Raw genomic sequence first — 23,982 nt, 5'->3', positions numbered from 1 at the left:
AACATGGACCCTAAATATCTCTGATCCTATGACTAGTTACCCTTTAGATACCCTTTCTTCCCTCTTTTCCAATCTCATTTTTTCCCCCTTTACCAACCTCATTCCCTCTCAGATAAACCAAACACCTCTGATTATTTTTTCTCCGTCGGTCCCAGTTTTGCTACATCCCTAGGCACATTTGATATTTGTCATTTTGTTTCTTTGGTAATTTCAGATTTGTATAGAATCACCTCGGTGCTGTTGGCTCTTACAATACTGTGCTTCACAAAAGTTCCCCAATATAGTCTTTCGGTTATTTGTGAGAAATGGATAGACCTCACAGAACTCCCCCATAATCATGTGACATCCGACCATTCCTTATGGCACAGTTAATAAGTTTTTGTCACCTTCTCATGTCATTACTGTGAGGGTGACTGAGTACTGGAACAGGTTGCCCAGGGAAGTTGTAGAGTCTCCAACCCTGGAGATAGTCAAAAGCCATCTGGACACAGTCTTGGGAAACCAGCTCTAGGTGGCCCTACCTGAGCAAGGGGGGTTGCACCAGGTGACCTCCAGAGGACCCTTCCAACCTGAACTAGTCTGTGATTGTGTGAACTTGTTGTCATCAGAACATGTCTTATCCCCTTCTTACAGAGCATGTACCCAGTGCTGCCCAGTTACATGGGTTCTTGGATTCTTCTGTCGCATTCTGTCTGATACCTGCTGGCAGTGTCATTGCAAGACTGGGTGTTTGTACTAGTTGCACACTAGGTTTTCCATTTTCTAAAAGCAATACAACGTGACTACTGGATATTATTTTAATGAATAAATACAAGTCATGACTTAGAAATCTATAATGTTCCCCATGTACTTTTCACTGGATAAGATGCAGTCACCATAACATATTAATGATCACTAACAGTAAGGAGATTATACAAATGCCTGGAGCTCCTGAGTTCATTTTGCTTTGTGGTGTTCAAAGTTTACCAGCCAAATTACATTCATCCTTTAAGTTCTGAAATCTATTGAAATAGGCTGTGACCTATTTTGATTTGTGAATCTCTTGCTAGTGCAAATGATCTGTTACAAGGTCTAAAGAGGACACAGATTTGTGTTAAGAGGTATTTACAAAGGAAATTATATATATATGTAAAACTCCAATTCCTTATCTCTCCAAACTTTCATTACTCAAATCTGTGCAAAAAGTATGACAGAATATTAGATTGAAAAGGTCTTTCCTTGAGATCATGGATTGCAGCATTTTACACCCCTAGATGTGAGTGACTAGATTAGAAAGCAATCACAAATCAGGCTCAAATGACGATGTTAGCTGCTCGTTTATCACTTAGCAAAGGGTAAATATATAGAGAAAAATTTTCTAACTCATGAAATTTCAGATAACCCAGTTACAATTCTTTAAGCAGTTTGATGAGATGTGTCATTACTATTTGACATAACTCTCTTCAGACAAGAAATTCGGAAAACTAACATCCACTGTTGCTGATTAGCTCTCTTAGTTTAATTATTTTAAAAAGCTGCTATTAATATAAATATTATACATAAATACGGGAGTTTCTTCAGAAGATGAGGAAAAAATCTGGTCCTCCACACACAAAAGGTCACACCTTTGCAGTTAGGCGTGATATTACCACATTTTACTTTTCACTTAAGAACCCCTTTGTTCTCTGTTGTGTATCTGGTAGACTATGAGCAGCTGAGTTATGCTTTTGGATATGCTTGTAATCCCAGATCAGGGCTCAACAGGAACTGCTTTTGTCAGCGAATTAATCCTGTTCTTAATTTTGTGACCACTTTATGACACTGCAGACCATTACCAGCAGTTGAATTAAAAGCCACTTGGAAAGTCAGTGATTTTAATTTTTTCTCCTAAAAGGTAAAAATGACAGAATTATGGAGTCAATATTATCAGGTGTTTCTTGGATGCCAGATGTTAGATACTTTCTTAGGGTTATTGAGGACTTTCTGACCCATTGTCAATGACAATTCATGATTCTATATCAAGAAGAAAAAGGCTCTTTTTCTCAGTGAAAATAGGTTCTGTAAAGATAGTTTTCAGTCTTGTGAACAATACCAGAGTAAGACTTAAATTAAGTTCTTGAGCTATGTTTAGTTCTTCCCTATGCAATCACCTTTGTACAATGGTGGGCATCGCCCTTGCTGAAGACTCATCTGCCTCACTTTGACTTAGAGTCCACCTCAGTTTATCCTGCTTGTGAGCACATTCTAATTTCAGGTGAACTGGGTACACTCTCAACATACGACAGGACTGAGATAGCACCCTTAAAAAGGTCTCTGGTAGACTTTCAGAAGAGGAAATGCAGAAGCATTGGCAGAATTTGTTCACCAGCAGGTGTGCTTGTATCTCTCAGCTGTTGAAGGACTGCAGGATCACAGGATGCTCTGGGTTCCTCTTCTAACCCCTTAGTTGTTTTGTTTTGTTTTGTTTTGTTTTTTTCCCCTGGATGTCTTACATTTAGTCTTCATAGTATGTAGGTGGCAAGTGAAGGGTACTCTTATGTTTGCTCCCTGTGTATATTAGGGATTGGGCTTTCTTCTTTCTGGCATTTGAAAAAGAACTGTTGTCATCCCCTGTTAAAGAGAGGTAGGAAGCAATACTTTCCCTCAGGCCATAGCTGAGACAAGAATCATCCATTGCTGCCAGGGTGCTTTCAGTATCTTCAGTCATCTCCAGCCTTTAAAAGAAAAAAAATTTTGTTATCATTTCAGCTACTTGCATTGAGCCTATTAGTATAATATTAACAGTTGTTAAATCAAATGATTTTAGTTTTGTTATATAAAAAATTTCCTGTCTCATAAATCACCAAACATTTCTGTCACTTAGCGATTTTCCGAAGCAATCTGTACAACAGTAAAATCTAAGTATTTTTCAGCATCTGAAAGGAAAATAACAAGTATATACTTTCTCTCTTTCTTCCTAATCTGTAGGAAAAATGGCCTCAATACTGCACAAGATTTGCTTGCATTTGTAAACAAATGAATATACTTTGTGAAGGAAGGGTAGTGGAGGGAAATTTACACTTCAAATATAAGAGGTGCTTTTGTTTCTGAAGGTGGCTCTTTCACCAGCTTCTGAAACCTGACCTACTTTTTCTAGTTGCAGTCATGATATCAGAAATCTCATGAACCTCGAGTTGACCTGTGTATTGGGAGAGACAACAGGACAGATTTATGCTAAATTAATGTGACACTGCACCTGTGCTGCTTCATGGATGGCCACCATGTGAACAAGGGGGAGCCAGTTCTGGCTATCAGGGTCACCTGTAAGCCATTGCTCATTAGTGTGCCTTTGGTGGTGGATCTGACTAGGCTTTACAGCCTGGATCTCACTACTGCCTTCCTGGTGGAGAGGACTCGTGAATCCCAAAGGAATTGCATATGTGGCCACACTCTTAGCTGGATAGGAGAAATGATTGAACATTAACCATAGTTCCTTTCAAAGTTAGATCAAGAGTATCAGTTAGAAAGCCGGACAGAGAGTTTTCATGGGTTAACCTGCTGTCAACAGCTTCGAAGATTGTCTAACCTTTAAATCTGGTCTCAGGAGAAGGGAATGGCTGTTTCGTCTGTGTTCTAAGTGGAAGTATATACAAGGCTGGGAAAAAACTTTGTTGTTTCTAGCAGCCTGTGTTGTATGTGGTACCTGTGAATATTTCTCCAGTTGAAGTTTTTGTTCCGCATCACCACAGGAGGAACTTGATTCGTTACGCTGTTGTTGTTAGTGCACTGGGTAAGACAAGGTGTTGTAAGGACACAGCAGAGACCATCAGCAACTTCTGAACAGGGAAATGAATACACAGACAGTTAATCTTTGTTAACTGTTATCTTCACTGTTTTCCTTCCCTGATGCAAGCTCAAATAAACAATTTTGGACACAGCAGTAGTAGCCAATAAACTGTGTGTTCTCAGCAAGGACACTGTAACACAGGCTTAGCTTTTTCCTTTCCTCATATCTCTGGCTTTTAATTTATCATGGGGCATATTTCCCCCAGTACAAGTGAGGAACTGAGACATGGAAAGATAAAGTGACTTGCCCAAAGTCTGGGAGGAAGTTTATGACAGACCAGGCACTTAAACCCAGGTTTTCTGAGTCCTCAGTGGGTTCTGCTTTTGCCTCCCATCATCTCAGCCATGCACAGAGAGGGTAAAATGGATGAAAGATGGAGCCACTCAGGTTGAATTGCTTGTGCACCTATTCTGCTATGGAACATGGCTATGGAATGAATCAAGGTTCACATGATACTTTCATCTATGTTTCTTCTTCCTATCCTCTTCTCCTTGCTCCACGAGGAACATTGCATATGTTCTTCTGCCTGAGTAGAGAACATCGTGGTTTGAATGCTGGTGTTTTACATCTCTGAGCCTTAATTCAGGGTGAGATTCTGTATCACCTCATTGTGGGGGAGGTAGGAGAGCTAAATCTCACTATGTATCCTCTTACACCTATAACTGAAGTAAAATTGTTAATTGTTATAAACTTTGAGTTCCTCCTCATTCTGAATTTTAGGCTTCAATTATTTGTTTCTTTCTAAGTGGAGGAAGGTATCCGCTAACTAAAGTGTAAAAAAAAAAAAAAATAAAAAAAAATCCTATCCAAATTCTCACTCCTCTGTTTATATCATTAGACTTGAAAGTTTCTTTTGCGTGTTTTTAATGTGAATATGGCTTTTCTTCCCAATTTATCAGAGTACTCTTTGGCCAACACACTTTTTCATTTACCGGTGAAATATGCATATATTGTAGCTTCACAGTTTTAAAATTGCCAAGTATCCACTAATTAAAGCACTGAACCTATTGTTCTTTTGTGACTTTTATACAATTAACTTACTACAATCTTCCTCTTTTTAAAATGTTGTCATTTTAATGCATGGTAACTGCAGCTACTTAATTGTTTCATTTTTCAAGTTATCTCTCTGACACAGGTTAGATTGCCATAAATCTGGAAAACTATCACTGAAACAGGTGTTATCGACTGTACTGATATTAGTAAAAATGACAGCTGAATCTAGATTTGAGCTACAGCTTGAGCCTCTTGAGATAACTTTGGCTGATAAAATCCAGCCATGCTCTTCTAAAGTAATAGGGAAGAAACTAAGAACATTTCTGAGAATTTTCTGCTGCAGACAAGGTTGTGTGATGTAGTGGTTCCTAAGAGAAGTATGATTGCAGAACCTGATCTTGCATGTTCTGATGTTATCTGTCTATATGGTAAATAAATAAATGGTAGACATGTCCACACTGGTAAACAAAGTGATCCAGGAGTTGAACAATGACCCTGAGACCCAGAACAATGACTTACACCTGTAGAGCTTAACATTTTTGTACACCCAGACTTTGACTTTACCTGTTCTTTGAGAGGGGCTTGGCACCCCTGGCCTGTGCTGACCTTCAAATTATATTTGAAAGTTGTCTAGGGAAGTGTTTGACACTAGTCTTTGGACCAAATAGTGTTATTGACATGTCCATACAATATCATATATGAATATGGGAAGAACCTATCTGTCTTTGTTGAGCTGAGTTCTGGGACCGATTTCAGTTGTACTGTTAAGGGTAGGATATTTGTATTTAGGAGCAAAAATAAAGTAAAAGATACAAATCAAGAGTTTTTCCATTACTTATTCTGTGGCAGTAGTTGCAAGTCTCAGACATAGGCAAAACTTCTTGTTCTGGACCTTTGATAGATAGTTCCACAGTTGTCAGTGGAAAATATGTTTATTCTGCAGTTCTTTTTACCTGAGTAGTGATTCACGAGGTCTTCAAGGCACTGAAAGGTTTGCCGTGGAGAGATGTAATACCAGTTATTTGGAAGGCGGAAGATCCTGTAATGTTTCACTTGCCTGTGCCGCACTGACAATGAATATAACCCTGGAGAAAGAGGACAACTAATCACACCAATGTAGGGCCTGATTCTGGATGGATAGCAGTGACCACAACCAGAGCATCTGTAAGATGTGGTGTCATGATCCAAAAGGTCCCAGAAAGATCTGAAAAAAACAAACTGAGTAGCTATCCCAATTTCTACTAATATAGTATACTTTATATATATATACTTAAGTATAACAAAGGGACCAGAGGACCCAACATCAGGGCCTGAGACTTTGTTTGAATTTAAATTTCTGGTGTTTTTTCCTTTTTTTTTTTTTTCTGGTATGGGATTTTTTGAAAAGGTGTAAAGGAAATAGGCCTTTACAGAAGTTGTTTGACTTCTCCTGAAGAGGGAGACCAGACTCATGTGCTGGTATGTCAATGTAGTTGGCTTCAAATAATGCAATAGCTGATACCTGATAATTCAATCTTGTCAAGAGATGACAACTTGGATTTTTCTGTTTCTTTGTTTAAAACTACTGTGCAGCGTTTAGTTGGTAAGGACTGAATATTGATCCTAAATTTCTTTTAATTTAGTATAGGTAATATGAAACTAATTGTCGTGTGGTATGCAAGACATCAGAGTAGATGATTTATTATTCCCTTCTAACTGTAATATCATGATACTAGGATATGTTCTGATGCTTTGGAAAAAGGGAAGATATCATGTTACATAATGGGACATACATTCCCATTGAAGAGAATAAAAGTATAAAGTGTGTACAGTACAATTCCCACGTAGCAACAGAATTGTTATGAAAGAAAATAAAACTGAAGGCACGTCATTTTTAAAAAATAAATAAAAGAACCACCTGTTTATATAGGAAATACACTTACTAGCCACCCTCACTGCTTAGTGTGTGTTTTATAGCTTCTTCAGGCAATCTTTTGTGGACCAAGACAAAGCTGTCACTTTTCCTCCATTTGAAAAGTCCCACTGCCTAACAATCTTTGCAAGCGACCAAAGTAAATAACAGTGTTTAAACAACTGTGTCTTGTTTGTGCTGATGTCTGTGGAACTTTCCATGGCCATTGCTAACCCTGTTTCTAGCACCGCTTGTAACGTAGGTGACTGGTGAAGACTGGCATGCTGCACTGGGTGCCTTTGCTTTCTCATTACATATATTTTCTGGTTTTGGATTGATCCATATGAAGCAGGACAGGGAGTGAATTAAAGAGCTGTAAAACTGTTGATGCCTGAGATCAAGGGGGAAAAAAATTGTATTTTCTCACCTTTCCTAGTTTCACTCTCTCTGATCATGAAGGAGCCGACCTTGGTGTTGGGTAGCTGTAGAAGTTCCTCTGCTTTTTCTCTTCCCAGCCCTTCAAATAACCAGCTGTGAAGCAGGAAAAAACAAGTCCCGAAATTTGGACACCAGTGAAACAGAGAGCAGCATGTGGCCATAAAAGTGCAGCATTAGCCAGGAAAAGTGACTGCAAAAATAACACTGTGGCTTTCTGTAGTTATTCTCTCAACTATGTTCAGGCATATTTCCCCAGGTTATAGAGAAAATCTTGCTCTCTTTGAGATCCATTAACTTTTGTGAGACTAAGAGAAGAGTGAATAAGGCTTGGACTTTTTAGAGAAAACAACTTTTCAATCTGCCTTGATCTGAATTGTTGGGGACATACCCATGTGGTATATTGTTGGTGTATCTGTGGCATTAGTTAAATCTCTCTTTTTCATTTAAACCACTTTTATTAGCCCCAAATTGTATTTTATTATATCATAAATAAACCTAAAATGAAATACAATTATTCTGCTTATGCTAGGGAACAGTCCAGATATTGAAGTTAATGGGTTTAGTGGATAAGGGAAAGTGGAATTAGTCCTACTGATTTTCACCATATCTTGGTGCACTGCTGTATTTTCCATGGCTAGTATCTAATCTTGTAAGTGACCTTGCTTGGCTGGTGTAGGAGCTACTGATATTTTATTTTAAAGTTGTTCTTGTTTGTTTGATCCAGTCTACTATCAGTAAAACGGTCTTGGGGAAGCTTCAGACAGTAGCTTCCATTACCATATCTGTGCCCTGTCTTTGGGAAAGCATCTCTATTTCAGAAGGATATAAAAGCATATTAAAATGTAAGCACTTGCATAAATTGCAGTCAAGTTCACAGTTCATATGCTTAAAATTAAACAGGTATTAAAACTTTTGCCAGAAAAGTTTTAAGTGTCTGCTTTAATGTGTTTTTCCTGACTGGTGTCTAGGGCAACAAGAAACCTCTGAACCTTCCTTAGCTCTTCCAGTGTGAGAGTTTACATTCTTGAATTACTTATTAGTCTTTCTGTTTTTTCTTTTTGGTATGTTTTTCATGAGCAACTCTAGCTTAAATTTTAGTCTTTGTAAATATTAAAAATTCTTTCTAAATAGGATTTCTTTATCAAAGTCTTAAAATTTAAAATTAGAGATCAGTCCATGGAACAGAAGTATTTTAAATATCTTATATGACATTTGAGGGTTTTTTTTTGACCCTTCCCAGAATTTAAATCTGGGATTTTCCTTTTCATGTATTCTAAATTTAGATATGTATTTGATGTTCTCAGATTTCAAAGGAACTATTTTAAACTGTCAATAAATAAAATTTGTATCTAGTCACTATTGGCATTGTTTTGACTATGACAATGAATAACTAATCAGTAGAAATGTAGTGTTGAAAGGCTATAGGAAATGCATTTACTTACCCGTGGTAAACCTTTGCTACATATTTTCCTGGAATATAGTTTTCTCGACCTGTTGTAAGGGAATGGACTCTCCACCAGCCTCCTTCACTGTGTGAAAGCAAGAGAAGGGATATTTTCAGATGCAGTTTTAGAGTTTGTGTTTGTTGTAGAAATTAAGACATGCAGATTAGCCCATAACCTCCTGTCTGTGTTCTTGAATCTATGTATTCAGAAAGGGACCCAAGTTTGTTTCATTTAGAATAGTTCCATTTCTAAACCTACATCAGGATTAAATTTGGACACAGAAATAAGCCACATTTGTTCCATTTAAATTACGTAAGTAATAAAATATTTTTCTGTAGTTAAAAGAAGAAGGGTAAATACTCAGTGGTTAAACCATGCTGTGCTCTTCCTTCCCACAGCTAGACTTGTATTGGTATCCAAGATATTCAGCTTATGGCTGACTGTGCTGTGTCTGGACAGCCCTGTAGTTAATCCTGTAACATCAGAGTAGCAAATACTCAGCAAATGGACCCTGTCTGCCTGGGAATAGTTTTTCAGTCTAATGGAACCTGGTTCATGGTTTGCTCTTTTCCTTTTCTTCAGTGAGTTGCTGGTCAAACTTCAATAAAAAAGACCAAATAGCTGAACGTAGGTGACTAGACATGTTTTTGCACTGATATATCTTAGGTTCTTTCTGTGATACTGAATGCTGGCTCTGCCTTTTGAATCTCTTAAGAAGAGCAATGTGACAGAAGTTTTCACAGGGATGCTGAAGAGCTTTAGTGCAAGTATGCTTCAATGCAAGGATGTTGATGATTGATGGTTTCTCTCCATCTTTTCCTTTAAGAGTCTGAATCCTAATAATAGTGTATCTTCTGTTTGAATGCTGGTCTTGTGGATGTTCATATAAATGTCCCCAAATAATGCTTGGCCTGCAGACTGGAGTCTTAGCGTATGTCAAAACTGCTGATTTGAAAACACTTATGTTAAACCTCTTGGGTTATAGCTTCTGGGACCATGGTGCAGAATGTATATGATGAGGGAAAAGGGGAAGTGTCTGCTGCTCAGAGCTGGAAATTTTAGGGCCCCACAAGTTTTGTTTGGGGGTTTTCAGCTGACATGAAATTCTTTATAAGAAATTTGGGTTATTTTGTTATTTTTTTTTCCCCACAACCTTCCCAGACAGAATCAAGAAATGCAACAAAAAACTTGAGAGACTCAACATCTCCCTCTAAACTGTAATATTACTAACCCTGAAAAATCCCTGTGATGATCGAAATTCCCAAAGCAGCACAGCTCTCCTGAGCCAGAAGCCACAGAAACTATGTAGACTGGGGAGGATCACAGGAGAACATCTGGTTTGACTACTGCCAGCTAAATGCAGTTGTTCATCTGTTAAGGAGAGGTGTCTGACAAGCGTGGAGAGTGACAAGCTGTGTCAGTGATGCTTATCTAATCCTGCCAACCCAGAGCAGTTCACAAGTATCTGAGAGGAGCTCTATTTTCTTTGGGGGTTTCATATATCATGTTCCTGACAGGATTGGTGGGGCTGATTTTTGCTACACATAATTGCTTTGATAGAAGGCTGGAAAGATGCTGTTATAAAAGCAGGATGTGGTGCCTGCTCATGCTGGCTTCTCGGTGGTGATTCCTCAGCATTGACTCTGATCATGCCTGCCATACTCCTCTCCTATTGCATTTTGCTTCTTTCAAAGACTTGAGAAAAAGATTATACCTCCTGCACATAAGTGCAGCAAGAGTCTGCAGGCCCACAGTTCCTATAAACATCAGCACGTACCCCAGTAGGGAAGAACAGGTTATTCATTAAGACATTATTCTTTGCATACAGCATTGGACTGTCTTGTCTTCTGTGAACTTGCTGATTCAAAACAGGAAGAGGTAAGTTCCCATCAAGGTTTGCTTTGGCTCTTATTTACTATTGAGAGAAGCTCTTGATCACTGCACAACAGACAAATGTGACAAAAACTGTTGCTGAAGAAACCTAGTTCTTTTAAAAATTGTTTGTCCAGAAGATCATACTATGCAAGCATATGGTATTCTGCACATATAATTCCCATTGGTACAGATGTATTTAGGTACGTGGTGTTGTGAGGGCTCGTAGCTGATGACTGCTGGGAGTGAGGCTTTAAGCTGGAATTTCCAAGCTAAAGCAATAGTTGTACCATGTTGTATATGTTACGCAAACTGCAGCAAGGCTTAAACAGCTAGAAGTTACCAGAGGAGAATTCCCCTGGTTTAGGGAAGCTCTCCATCAGCAGAAAATTCATCTAGTAGTATTGTCTGAGCCTTGTGACCTCTAGGTTCAGGAAGGCAGGGAAAGCACTTTGTCAGCAGCACATAACTGCAGCCATTCTGGGTCAGACCAAAGGTCCATGTAGCCCCGTATCTCGTTGCTGACAAAGGCCGTTTGTAGGTCATGGTGGCCTGGAGAAGAGTCTGAGAATTCATCAATTGTCTGTGACACTTCTCTTGAGTATTTCTGTCCTCCAACCATTTGATACTCTGACTTCCTCAGGTAGAGAATTTTTTTTATTAATTTAGAAATCCTCAGATGATTTCTCTGCTACGAATGTGTCTGGTCTCTCCTTGAGTGCATCTGCTCCACCAGTTGCAAAAACTAAATCTTTCATTTATGTTTAAGCAGTGAAAACAGTGGCTGTGGGGCTGAGTAACTTCTAGGAGGCCACTGTGTGCTGATACAAGTTGTGCATAAGAGAATATCAGGGATGCTGTCTTCCATTTTTCAAGAAAAGTGCTCACTCTTGTGTGTGGTAATATTTGCACTATGCTTAAGATCAGTCTGAACTAGTGCTCTTAAACCTAGCTCCCTTTGGGGCTCATAAATTTTTGAATGGAACTAGCTGGGAAATCTTTGACATTTTTTTTTTTTTCCCCACTAAGAAAATGCAAAATCAATTAAAAAATATAAAAACAAAACAAAAAAAGTGCTATTTTTAATTTTACTTTTATTACAGTTGCCTTAAATCTAGAGTGAAGTTCTAAGACCTAATCATAAAGGATTTGTTAGATACAAAGGGTGAGAGAGAAAATGATAGACACAATTGACAAAGAAATTCAGTATAATTTTTGTTTTTCTATGTGATTAAAACTGGTTTTGCTCTTATTCTATTTTCCACTAACATGGGGGGAGATAATTTCTCAAACTCATTTTCAAAGCAGAATTCTGTTTTGATTCTTACTTTAGAATAGAGTCTGAATCCAGCTTGAGAAACCATGTCAGAGGAATCCAAGGATCAAAGAACATTCTGAAATCCCAGATCCTTAAACTGTATGGAAATTTACACCATGACTAAGCATCCTTTCTTGCAAATTCTGAACTTAGTTTATTTTGCTGAACTGCATCCAGTTTGGGCCAGGTGCATAAAACAGAGATTTGCATCAATTGTTAACAAAACCTAATTTAAAAAAAATGGATTAACTTACTCTGATAGCACACGTAGCTTTTCCCCTACATGAAATATAGGTTGGCTTATGTCTGCTGAAGGGTAGTCATAGAGGACAGCAAGGAAATCACTTTCCTGACCTGTTAAAGAAGGAAGAAAATGCCACTTAAAACCAAGTTAACGTTCTGAAGCAGAAATGGATTTTTCATTATGTATATTATATTTTACCATAATAAGTCAAATGGCAAAAAAATCTCACTCTGAAATGTTACTTGGTAAACATAGAGCTAAAGAGGAGCCTATAACTTTACAAGAAGAATGTGAAGATATTAGAAATGAAAAAAAGTCATTTGGTTAATTATAAGCAACTAAATTTAGACCAGTTTTTCTAGTAATTACCATATTTAAAGGACATATTCAGTTTGAAACTAGCAAAATTAGTAAGTATTTATAGTATTAGGAAGTAACTCAGTTTGATTAATGCCACTGTCTCTGAATTCCTCCAGCTACAATTATGAGCCAAGCTGATGCATTACATTTAAGGAAAGGGGCATGTTGAATTGTTCCATCATTTAACATTGATACTTTTCAAAGGTGCAAAATTAGTTTAGATCAAGGACAATAAGAGTATGGCCATTATTGCCCATTCCCCATTACATTTTAAAATTAGCTTGAGGAACATTCAGAGTACTTCATTCCCCCTTGTGTGGAAACTGTACTAGAGGTGCCCTTATCTTCAATTAAATAAAAGAGGCAACATGGATGTTTATAATTAAATCGTTGTACAACTTCAATTTGCAGAACTGAGGTCAGTAAAGAGATAAGAAGAACTTTTACATCAGTTGTAATGACTCTGGGCCTTGCAGCACTGTGTAGGACATGTGCTGAGTACCCTGGGTTTCTGAGGACGGAGGAGGCACTTTCCATGAGACTGGGACTATCAAGCATTCAAGAGCTCCTCATCCAGCAGGAATCTGTGGTGCCCAGTAAATGCAGACAGGTGGGAGATTCAGAAATGTGTCATGTTGTGTATTTTGAACTCTTTGGTAGAAGTCCTGGCAAGAGGGGTTGTGGAATACGCTGCCTGTGTTTCTCCTCAAAGTGGGTCCCTTCCGTCTGCACATCACAGTACCCTCCACCAGCACACGGGGAGACAAAGCTTTCCCCCTGCCCTCAGCAGGATCGGCGCCTCATTGCTTAGTAGAACCATCTAGCAGTATGTTTGATCTCCATACTTGCCCATTCCATGAAGCTCAACATGTGCAAAAATGGGAATGAATTCAGGGGAGGAGAGAAAGAAATTATCCAAAGAGAAAGACACACTTCTGTATCTTGTTAGATTTTCTTGCTTAATATAAATTCCTTGTCAACTTGTCTTTAAGGAAGACAGTTTTTTTAGAGAAACCTAGAAACAGCATCCTGAATGAGTGCTGAGCCTGGCTCTGTGTTTTCAGCCTCTGTGTCCTAGGGCCTTACAAATACTCAGAGTGATAACAGTGAAAGGCTGAAGGAAACATGCAGGTCTGCTGAAAAGAAGTATTTTCAATAGAAAATATTTTACATTTTTTATCCTTACAGCAATGATAACGAGAATTTAAGTGTTAAGGAAAATATTCCACATCTGTAGTTTGAAGGAAATAAAAAGCCGTGTTTTCTCAGTTGATTTTGTGTAGCTGTTTGTTGTTACGTTATAGGTACTTGTGTTATGAAAAGTACTGGGGTCAATTTACCTTAGTATTCAAACTGACTGTAAGCATTTTCAGTCTTGCTAGCCTTTGCCCATTGAAGTAGCCCCACAATACTGTTAGGGAGCATTTTATGAATGCATAGATGTGTAAAGTCTGGAATAGACATTAATTAGTTTGATAGTGTGTTTAGTATTAGTTTTGCCATGGTTTTCTTAGTTGACTAATATCACTGAATTAAACACGACTAGTCCAGTACCTTTATATTAATCAGCCAACTACCATGAGTAGTCTACTGTAACTTATTATACAATTAGTTCAACTATACTGAAGAAATTCTGTGCTAAGCATGCCTTTGATTGCTTCAACGTTCTGCACTAAAAATTAAGGCACCTTCTCTGTCTGTGAAACTGATTAGTACCTGAGACTAACAAGACTTAAGTATTGGTTCTGAGTCTTTCTCAACAAAGCAAAATCTTTACCCAGGGCTGCAAGAAATATATGCCAGAAGATATGTTGTAAGAACTGCAGAATGAGGATGAAGTGCCATCACCTAATTTCTCATTGCAGATTGTTAGGCAGCAGTTCTACACAGAATGTAATTTTGTTTTTAGCTTAATGACAATATCTTTAACAATGCTTTTTTTTTAAAACTTAAACTGTTTACTTATAAATGTTTTATTTTCATACTGAGAGGGTGAAAAACAAGTGCTTTTCTTCTCTCCTTCCTTGCATACCAGTGGTTTGCATTTCGTTATGCACTGCAGGGCACATGACTTTTTCTTGACCCTGGCAAGATCTGTGTTACTTTGCTTACACTTTCATCTTTATATTCGTTTTTGTTTCAATTTTACATGTTAATTTGTAGTTCTGAAAATGAAGGAATTAATCATAGTGTTGGCTGCCATATCCATGCAAATGTTACCTTTTCAACTACATGTACTTTTATTAGAATAAAAGTAAAGGAGTATTGTACCACCCAAAACCTTTCAACCCTCCTACTCCACAAGTACGACCTCATTTTAATTGCTATTTAAATCAAACCTCACTGGATTTTTTGGTCATGTAAAATACCCCACCACACTCTACAACATTTCACAGAACCCGTACTATCTCATTTCAACACAAAAGCCTTGAAACAGGGACTAAACAAATCACACTATTTCCCCACACTTAAATTTCATAGTGATCTAATAGATTTGATCTGATGAGCTCCCCACACTTTTAAGTTGTAAAATAAAAAAGATTTGCCTGAGGTTTTCTAACACAACCTCTCCTCCACAGTGCAAGTGTAGGTTACATTTGAAATGGAACAACTCAAAAGTTAGAGTGGAAAGATCAAAGCACAGTCATTTCCACTGAATCAGGTGTTAATTCTGGTTTGTTGTTTTTTTTTTTTTTTTTTTTGTTTTTTTTTTTTTTGTTTTTTTTTTATTTTAGGAGCCTGAAATTAATATGAAATACATGCTAGTTTTAGATGTCTGCATCCCTGGATGTCTTGCAAAGTGTGAGACTGAATATTGCACACTTCAAATTATTCATTGTGAATGAACTACAAAACACTAATAGAGGGAAGGGAGAGCACAAGCAGAGCATCCAGATCCAGCTCATCTCCCACCTTTCTTGTCTAGCAGAAATTCTATGATTTATAGCCTGGCGTATACCAGAAAGGGTGTGGGGGGGCATTCATATGTGTCTGGGAGGCTGTCTGTGCAGCAGCCCTAAGGTGTGGCTGCATAGTTGCTCTGGCATACCCAAATTAGATCTAAACCAGCCAGCTTGGGAACTGAGAGTTATGCAGGTGCAGCTCAGTAAGGATTAACTCTTGATTCAGAGTCCCAAGGGAGGAAAGAGGAAGGGGTGGGTTCACAATCCCTGATGACCCCTTGCTGCTGTAGCTACTTCGTTATTAGTACCTAGGTTATGACAGGGATGCCCAAACAGCATGATTTGAGGTGGAGTGTAGTCATATTTGGAGTCCAAATGCCTCCTTGAGAAGTGCACCTTATGCACTGTTCCCTTCCTCAGGACTAAGACTGATGCACTGGAGGTGAGAAAAGCCCAAGATTTTGCTTTCAGTGCAGCTCTCAGGCAGCACGAGGGGCTTATACACATTCATACTGTGGATCAAGTCTTCAGACTCCAATTATCTGTCTTCTTCCCCCTTCTTTTTGGGTATTCTATCCTTTCTTTCTTTCTCTTCTGTTTCAGTCCTTCATTTTATTTAGTCTCACTGAAATGAGCCAGTGTAAAACCTGCCTTTCCTAATAACTATTTGGATTACTGTAAGTCCATGAATTGGATCCTCCACCTCACTTAAATCAAAGGTGGATGTTCATGGCCTCGGGGAAATTTTATGTGTTTGGTGATGTGATTTGGAGTTTGATCTGCTCAGGAAGGCAAATAGATACAAACTCGCTGGACTAACCCCAAAATATGCTTTTAGTACCAAGTTCCTTTTCAAAAGTCTGTTTTCATTGGATTTGGATGTCAGTACTGATGTTTGTATTCCCAACTCTAATTAGCTACATCTAAGCCATTATGAAAGATGCTGGTCTGATCCAGACTAAGAGTTAGATCGAAAGAGCTATGCAAGCTGTTAAATCATAGAATCATAACATGGATTGGGTTGGAAGGGACCTGTAAAACTCATCTAGTCCAACCTCCCTGCAATGAGCAGGGACATCTTCATCTAGATCAGGTTGCTCAGAGCCCAGTCCAACCTGACCTTGAATGTTTCCAGGGATGGGATATCTACCACCTTCCTGGGCAACCTGTTCCAGTGTTTCACCATCTTCATCATAAAAAATTTCTTCCTTACATCTAGTTTGAATCTACCCTCTTTTAGTTTAAAACCATTGCCTCTTGTCCAATTGCTACAGGCCATACTAAAAAGTCTGTCCCTGTCTTTCTTATAAGTCCTCTTTAAATACTGAAAGACTACAATAAGGTCTCCACGAAGCCTTCTGTCCCTTAGGCTGAACAATCCCAATTTTCTCAGTCTTTCCTCATAGAAGAGGTGTTCCATCCCTGTGATAATTTTTGTGGCCAAAAAGCTCCCTTTGGGTGCTTGAACATAGGTATCCAGTGCAATTTAAACTATGTGAGTGTCTGAGACATCCTTATGGTCTTGACAAATGACACTGCAGCTATGGGAGACTTGTTCCATCCCCAAATGGCAGCAGAACGTCGGACAGGATCTCACAAAACACCTTTCTAGATGTGCTAGACATGTAGGAGAGTGCAAGTAGATCAAGCCCTGAATTCCTAAATGAGTAATTTCCCCTTGTAATTGCTGCGCTATCAATGTTTGCTGAGTTATCTTTTAGAGGTATGTTCTGGTTTTGTCACCAGAAGGGATACAGTTGGCTTTGGCCCTGATAAATCATGACTTTTAACACATGTAAAAGCAATACAAACTGGGTCACAACTATGACAGCAACCCCACCCTCTCCTGCTCATCTGCGAGGTCGTGCTCTTAGTGCATGCATGTCTCTGTTTTGATGGTTATGGTATTTGTGACCACAGTTGTTAGGAATGTCAACATAAGGCACTCTACAACAACAAAAAAATAATGTTATGAGCCTCTGAGTAACAATTAACAGGATTTTGTCTCTGCTTTATTAGGACCTAGGGCTACATGGCTGCCTGTATCAGCTAGTTCTTGGCCATGCTAAAAGCAGGGCTGGGTTTCCTTACAGCACTAATGAAACCAGATTGATTCCCTATCCTTATAATAATGAGCAGTCCAACTAGACCATCTTTCATTCAAAACCCCAAAATTTTGATTAATGCCTTCCCCCTCTAAAATAACAACCCACAGATCAAAACCCAAACCAAAAAACAACTAAAATTGTTTTCTCTTCCTCACCTTTGGGGAGTGATTTATCACATCTCTTGTACCAGCTGTTTGTTGTATTGTGGCATGAGAGCTGAGGCTGTAGTGACTCTCCTCCTACTTGCTTGCAGTTTGGGAGTAGCAGGTCACTGAATCGCTCTTGCTTTTCCCCTCAGATGCCTGACCTCTACCAGCCTATGGGAGGGGCTTTGCAACCTGATTTTTTCACGTGTGGATGCATAGGGCAACTGTGTTAGATCCCACTTTGGCAGCTTGGCCTGTGAAATATGTATTTCTGTATAATCCTTATTGATAAACCTGTTGACAAGTTGGCTGATGCTTTTAATGCAACTGTCTAACAGTGGACTTCAGGCTCAGTGAAAACATATTAGGGTTTTTAACCTTAAATGAAGTGAAACCAAATTTCAAGAACAAATTTGTATAAAATATCACATGCAAGTATAAGAAAATACAGTATTTCTGACTTCTGAAGTAGTGCTTCAGTGCTGTCTGAATTAGAAGGAATGTCTTTCAAGGAGCACCAGCAAATTATAGTTTTAACATATGTTTTTTTTTTTTTTTTTTTAATTCAACTACTTCTTGGAAAATGAGCTAGAGCGTACCTAAAAATAAGCAGTCTAGAGGATACCCTCCTTCTCCCATAGCAGTCACGCTCTCACCTGCTTTTACTATGTCAATCGGAGGAAGGAAGACATATGGATGAATGTACCATATATTTTGAAAATCTTTTTCTCTTGAAAGAAATTAAATGAGTGCTTACCCGTTTGGCTTGGCACATTTGCTTCTTCAGAGGCTCTCAGCGTTTTCACAGTATTTCCCATTGCACTCCCTAATTCTGTCAAAACTCTTCGGAACTAAATCAAAGGAGACATTGAAATTAAACATCAGAATAGCACCTGCTGTGCTAACAGATGAGAAATGACCTAGTTTGGGTGTCTCCAATTTAGTGCAGTTTTGCTTTTGAGAACTCTTGTGTCAAATTCATGCGAGAGTTTTACATACTTGCTAAACTCTCACCACTTTGGTGCTTTTATCAGGGGAATAGCAGAAAACCACAACTAGGGAAGTTGCTCAGAAGAACGCAGTGTAGTAAAAGTTTCCATTACCAGTAGCTCAGCACAATAGGAAGTCACAGCAAAGCCATGCCTATACAGTCACTTCATATACAAAATGTTCTTTTCAGCATTTGGAGATCTGAAGCTACAAAGAAATTAATTAGATTGCTGTATCTGTTTTTCAGCTCTGTGTGTTTATTATGTCGCTTTATTGCTGAACACTAAGAACATTGTTCAGCGGGGTTATTTTCTGATGCAGATGTGCTCTCAATGAATGTGGACAATGCCGATTTTCCTCTTTTTTCTTTTTTTTTTTTTTTAAGTAAAATGCTTCAAAATGTTTGATCTCAAAACACTCCTCCTGCATAAAGCCAGTGGTTCAAATTCTCCAGATATTTTTCTTAAAAAGTCTTTGTGGATGTACAAGAAACAGTATCAGACAATTGCGGAACTAATTATTGTAAGAGGGACAGTTCTTTCTCATGGCTTTACTGCGCCCATCCTAATTCTCCCTGACAGAGGACAGAGAGAAAAACCCTTTGGATGTGTAAGGTGTCTCATGCTATGTTATATTTTCAGAGGCAAAGGAGAATAAGCTCTGGGTTTGAAATTGTACATTAAAGCAAAATAACTCAACACCACTAGCTGATAGGTAATTATTTTTTAAAAATATATTCCTGCCAGTTGCCCTGTGAAAATGATAACAGGAACTCTAGCAGCATAGTGTGTGTTTATTCTACATTTTTCAGTCTTTTCTAGCTTAAATATTTCAAAGGTGACTACTACCTTTGGTATTCTGCTCTTATAACAGACTAGAGCCTGATGATGTTAGCTGGAGCAGTGTCTAACTTGACAAGCAGTACTGCTGAAATCAGTAGGACTTTATTGTTAATTGTCCTTTGGAATCAGATTGATAGAATTTAGTATATTGTTTAATACCATAAATTTTTTATGTTTTACAACTGGGTTTAGGAAGACATCCTACAGAATAAAATGCTGTTCAAAAGAAAGAGAATTCACCTCTTATCAAATACAGGCAGATCTGTTCTAAAACAGATGGTAATGCAGTTTGACTCTACCTCATCTGATTTTCAAGCTTAGTGCTTGTTTGCAAAGGCTCTTTGCTAGAAGCCTCTATTTCACTGGCCAAATGGCACATTACTCTTTCACTGCCTGCACTCAGGAACTACTTGTGTCACATCTGTAGGATGCAGCTGTACCAGTGTCTTTCTGACACGTGCCTGAAATCTGCTTTCACAGGAACAAAAACCGGTTTAATTGCCTGATATAAGAAGTCTAGAAGCTGAATAAAAAAGTAGGCCTAAATTTAAATAAACTACCTGGGTATTCATGTTTGAATAAAAGGGTATCTCTTGATAGGAAACACAGAATCATTCTCCATTTAAATGCACCTAAGTTTCTAAAACTGAAATCAGAATTCATTTTGGCAGGCACTGTCTACTTACAAGATTATAATTTCCTGAACTAATTAAGAATATTTTAATTTCTTCTATGCTTTTCTCAGTTGTGTCCCATCAAAAATAAGGGTATATGCATAGGAATAGTGCAGCCAGTACTTTAGCTACAGATATTAGAGATGTTCCTGGCTCATCTTCAAATTAGCAAGCAAAATTTCCTGGGCGTGTCAATAGAAAGCTCAACAGGGCTGAAAAAGTCAGCAGGAGAAGTAGGATAAATACCTGGACAGCTAAACTCTGCTGAGAACTGTGCTGTAGTAGCTGCATTTTTGCAGTATTTGAAAAGGGCAGTTCAAATCTGGCTAAGTGTATAGTAAGTAAGCTGCAGCTATCAAAAATTTTGTGCAATTCCAGATAGCTGCCAAACATGGCAGAATAAATATCTTACGCCCATCTATAATTCTACACACATGCAGTTGTTACTTAGATGAGAATAGTACTTGAATTTTGTGTCAAAAAAATAAGAAAAAATAAAAATAATAGGGTCCTACCTCTGTGTACACCTTTATTCTGGTTCTTGGTATTTGAGGGCCAGGAGAGCAAGTCATCCTACTAGTGAGGAGACTTGTGACAGAGTGCTTTCAAGGGCTTTTTTCCTACTCTTAAGATACAGTGGATACTATTTTCAGGTATACCTGAGTCACTCTGGAAAGTGATACATAGCATTTGTACGTGATGGAAAGACTTCAGAAAACTTTACCTCACACTTACAAACTTTCTAAAAGTACGGCACATTTGAGTAAGGCACCTTCATTTTCCTAGATCGTATTTAGGTGTTTAAACTCTAAATGTTGCTTTAAAAATATCTGAAGTGTTTTTGAAGGTTTGCTTATATACAGTGTTTAATTAAACAACTTGCTGTCTAGTCTGAATAGATCAAGTACCAGACAACATGCATGTGCCTAGTTCGTATTTTTGCAGAGCACATCCAAAGGTTGCCTGGCTCACTTCTGTCATACGAATCATCGTTCTTCTCAAAGGATCTCTGAAGTCAACAGGACAGACCATGCAGCTCAGTACTGCTACTTTAGACGTGGAAGAATCTGACTTATGGAAAATACAAATGTTATAAAGTACTTACAGGAACAGTGAAGAGCAATAATGTTTTGGACTTTGATGTCACTAGCGTGACAGTTTGCTTTGTCTCATTACATTTTCCATGCCATTTTGCTGTCACTAATTACCGTTGGTGACTGCGTGAAGTCTTGAAAGGAACAGAGAGTTCAAGATGTTCTCTAGATTTATGGCAGAAGTGTTCAATAAAAACAAGCAAATGGAAAGCTGAGACCATTGCTGTTGATTTACTTATCCAAATTGATTAGAAGGAAAATGAGAGTTATCACACTCGGTTTTACCACTAAAGCCACTTGTCATTATGCATTTGGGCAGAGTAAAGGTGCCTATAGTCCAGTCAAAGGTGGTAAAGTGAACTCCCTGAGGTATGGCTCAACTCTCATACATTTGAAAATGAGATGGAAGTGGAAGAAAATGGAATTTTTGTTTCAAACAGGATGGAGCAGGAGCAAAATGTTGTTTCTACTTGCTCACTGGCAATGACATGTCACTATTTTTAGAGTAACAGTGTATGAATTAGTATCCTAAGTATTTCTAAAACAACAGTGCACTTGACTTTCAAGTGCATGATAGAACTTAATGGCTTAAATAGCTTGTGCTTGTGTTGAGTATTGGCAGCACAAATCAAACCCATTTTTTCGCTGTATGATATACTCTATGGTGTTTTTCTGAAAATTTTAGATACTCTGCAAAAATAGACCTACAGGAACCTGTAGAGCCTCCTGTGGATGAGCCAATTTTTTATCATTTAAGTCAATAGTGGAACAATATCATTTTTATAGATCACATTCTTTTGAAATGGTGAATCTGCTCCAGGTATTGGACCTCACTTAAACTTGGTGACAGAGTTTGGGATACAAGTAGATGTGGCATCACTCTGTCACAGAGTATATAGTTATGCCAGACCCAAAGAAAACCATTCACTGAGGGTTATTTTAGAGGAATTAAGGATAGGTGATAGACTCTAAGCTCACCTTGTCTTATCAACACGAAACTTTGCATGGAGGAGTGCAGCTGCTGTTCAGCTCAGAGGAACCGCTGGGCTACAAACCAAACTCTACCTGCAGCTTTCCCCTCTCACACACCACCTCCTCAAGCTTGTGTGGAAATTTGATTTTAACCATTAAGATCACATTTGCAGTCTCCCAAGCTTTGGTCCTTCCTCCCCTCCCCTTTCCACTTGTGCACATGCTGTTTAAGGAAACCTGGTCACTGCAGCCGTAGCTGTTTTCAAACACACAGCTAGTGAGGTTTAGTGATCTTTACTGATCTTTACTGATATTTACCACTTTATTTTTGCTGTCAAAAGGGAGGTCAGAAAACATCTACATCCACAGTCCTGCTTTGTGTCCTATTTATCAGTGGCAGAGCTCTCAGCAGATACGAAATCTTCACCTCTCAAGACTGGGATCTCACTGACCTACGTTGTGGGTCCCAAAAACCTGTGGTAAAATTTACACTTTCCATTCCTGTGTGCAGCATTATGTAGCAATAATTTCCCAGAATCTGTTATCTGAGAAAACGTGCTTATGGATCAGTGAAATAACACGGCACATAGGTAAGTCTGTTGCTTTGTAAGAACTTTTTCAAAGTTGTATTTAAAATGATTGAGAATTAGGAAATATAAAGAAATTAAAATAATAAGAGGCGAGATAAGCACCTGAGTAAAGTCCCTCTACAAGGAATACTGCAGACTAGTCAAATTAGGACATTCAACATTCCTGAGATGCTATACCTTATTTTTTTCTTGTTACCTGATATTCACATCTGTACTACCAATGTCTTAGAATTTAATTCTCAGTAAGGTTCACAGGTAATGTCTGAATCCCATTTAGCTTGAAAATGAAAGCACCAACATCATGTTATTTTTCATGTGGGGAGAAAAAAAGGCAATTTAGATTCAGACACTGTATGTTTTTTGGTGAATTTCTCTTAATTTGTCATTAATCAAAATGAACATCCTTTCAGCTTTGAGGCACTTGTACTTTTGCACTTAGAGAGAACAATGTAATGCTGTAATCAAGGTAATTCACAGAAATATGCAACTATGAAACAACACAGAAATACCACATTATACAAACTTCTAACACTTTGAATAAAAATCCCACTAATCTGTGGGCTCATATTCTGGGTTAGATTGAAATGCAGTTTATTTCAGCATAAGATCCTATGCATTTATCTTACTGTAGGCTTTCAGTAGAAATACTCCTTGTCCCTTCTATCTTTAGTACCACTTCTTATGAAAAGGATCAATGCAAGCTTTTCTAATTCTGCCTTCGGTGGTACTTGAAATCCATAACCTGAATACTGTCATTATTGATGAAATAGAACTCCCTTCTATGTAAATGAAATTGAAACATTTAGTCCTGTATGCAGATAATCTAAAATGTATCAGAGCAATGTTTACCTTTAAATGCTAGGCATGATATTCCAGGTTGCAGTATTTCTCAAGAAAGCCGTAGTTATAATACTGCTCTCATGCTGCCAGCAAGGTTTAGCTGATCAAGTCGAGGAGCAGCCGGTTGAATGAGTGTGTTGTGAAGTTCACGCTGTCATGTAGAGCAGCATTTGCCAAACAGGCCACATACTTCCTCTCTGAGAAATAAGGAAGGCTCAAAGTGTTTGCAACAGATGAGGTTCCTGTTGCAAGTCACTACTCAAGACACTTTTTATCTATGGGTTGAAAAAAATTGAGAGGTTTTCAACATATTGCATCAGGGCTGGTTTTAGCAGATATAGAAAATGAGTTTTACATTATTTACATAAAAAGGGTTTATCTTTTTTTTTTTTTTTTTTATAAATTTATTTATCCAGTAATTTTCAGTCTCCTACTGTTTTGTTTTATGTAGTTTTGC

General features: G+C 38.2%; 2 protein-coding genes across 3 annotated transcripts in view; one reads left to right on the top strand and one right to left on the bottom strand.

Annotated features, from left to right (window-relative positions):
• TG (thyroglobulin) overlaps window positions 1–23,982 on the top strand; it is a 154,730-nt gene that overhangs the window by 91,212 nt on the left and 39,536 nt on the right. The window lies entirely within an intron of this gene.
• On the bottom strand, window positions 784–23,677 carry SLA (Src like adaptor). Of its 2 annotated transcripts, XM_033011812.2 has the most exons (8): window positions 23,535–23,677; window positions 18,281–18,374; window positions 12,017–12,116; window positions 8,570–8,656; window positions 7,117–7,220; window positions 5,752–5,883; window positions 3,662–3,794; window positions 784–2,693 (listed from the first exon to the last, which is right to left on the bottom strand). In XM_033011812.2, the coding sequence occupies exons 2-8, from the start codon at window positions 18,339–18,341 to the stop codon at window positions 2,474–2,476; spliced, it is 837 nt and encodes a 278-aa protein (XP_032867703.1). In that variant the 5' UTR covers window positions 18,342–18,374; window positions 23,535–23,677; the 3' UTR covers window positions 784–2,473. The 2 variants fall into 2 exon arrangements, with proteins under 2 accessions (XP_032867703.1, XP_009970989.1); XM_009972687.3 differs by lacking the exon at window positions 23,535–23,677 and having other exon boundaries at window positions 18,281–18,889.

This window comes from Tyto alba, unplaced genomic scaffold, assembly GCF_018691265.1.
Source record: "Tyto alba isolate M040663 unplaced genomic scaffold, T.alba_DEE_v4.0 Super-Scaffold_9, whole genome shotgun sequence".
Lineage (NCBI taxonomy): Eukaryota > Metazoa > Chordata > Aves > Strigiformes > Tytonidae > Tyto > Tyto alba.
The sequence above is the reverse complement of the archived record's forward strand: the minus strand, read 5'-3'. Positions and strand labels throughout refer to the sequence as shown.

Excerpts from the sequence above, each read along its gene's own strand:
- SLA (XM_033011812.2), bottom strand. The coding sequence starts at position 18,341 with ATGGGAAATACTGTGAAAACGCTGAGAGCCTCTGAAGAAGCAAATGTG. Across the intron at positions 8,657-12,016 it reads AAGCTACGTGTGCTATCAGA|TGAAGGAGGCTGGTGGAGAG; the intron begins GTAAGTTAATCC and ends GCTTTCACACAG. Across the intron at positions 3,795-5,751 it reads CCTCGTGAATCACTACTCAG|AAGTTGCTGATGGTCTCTGC; the intron begins GTAAAAAGAACT and ends TTCCCTGTTCAG.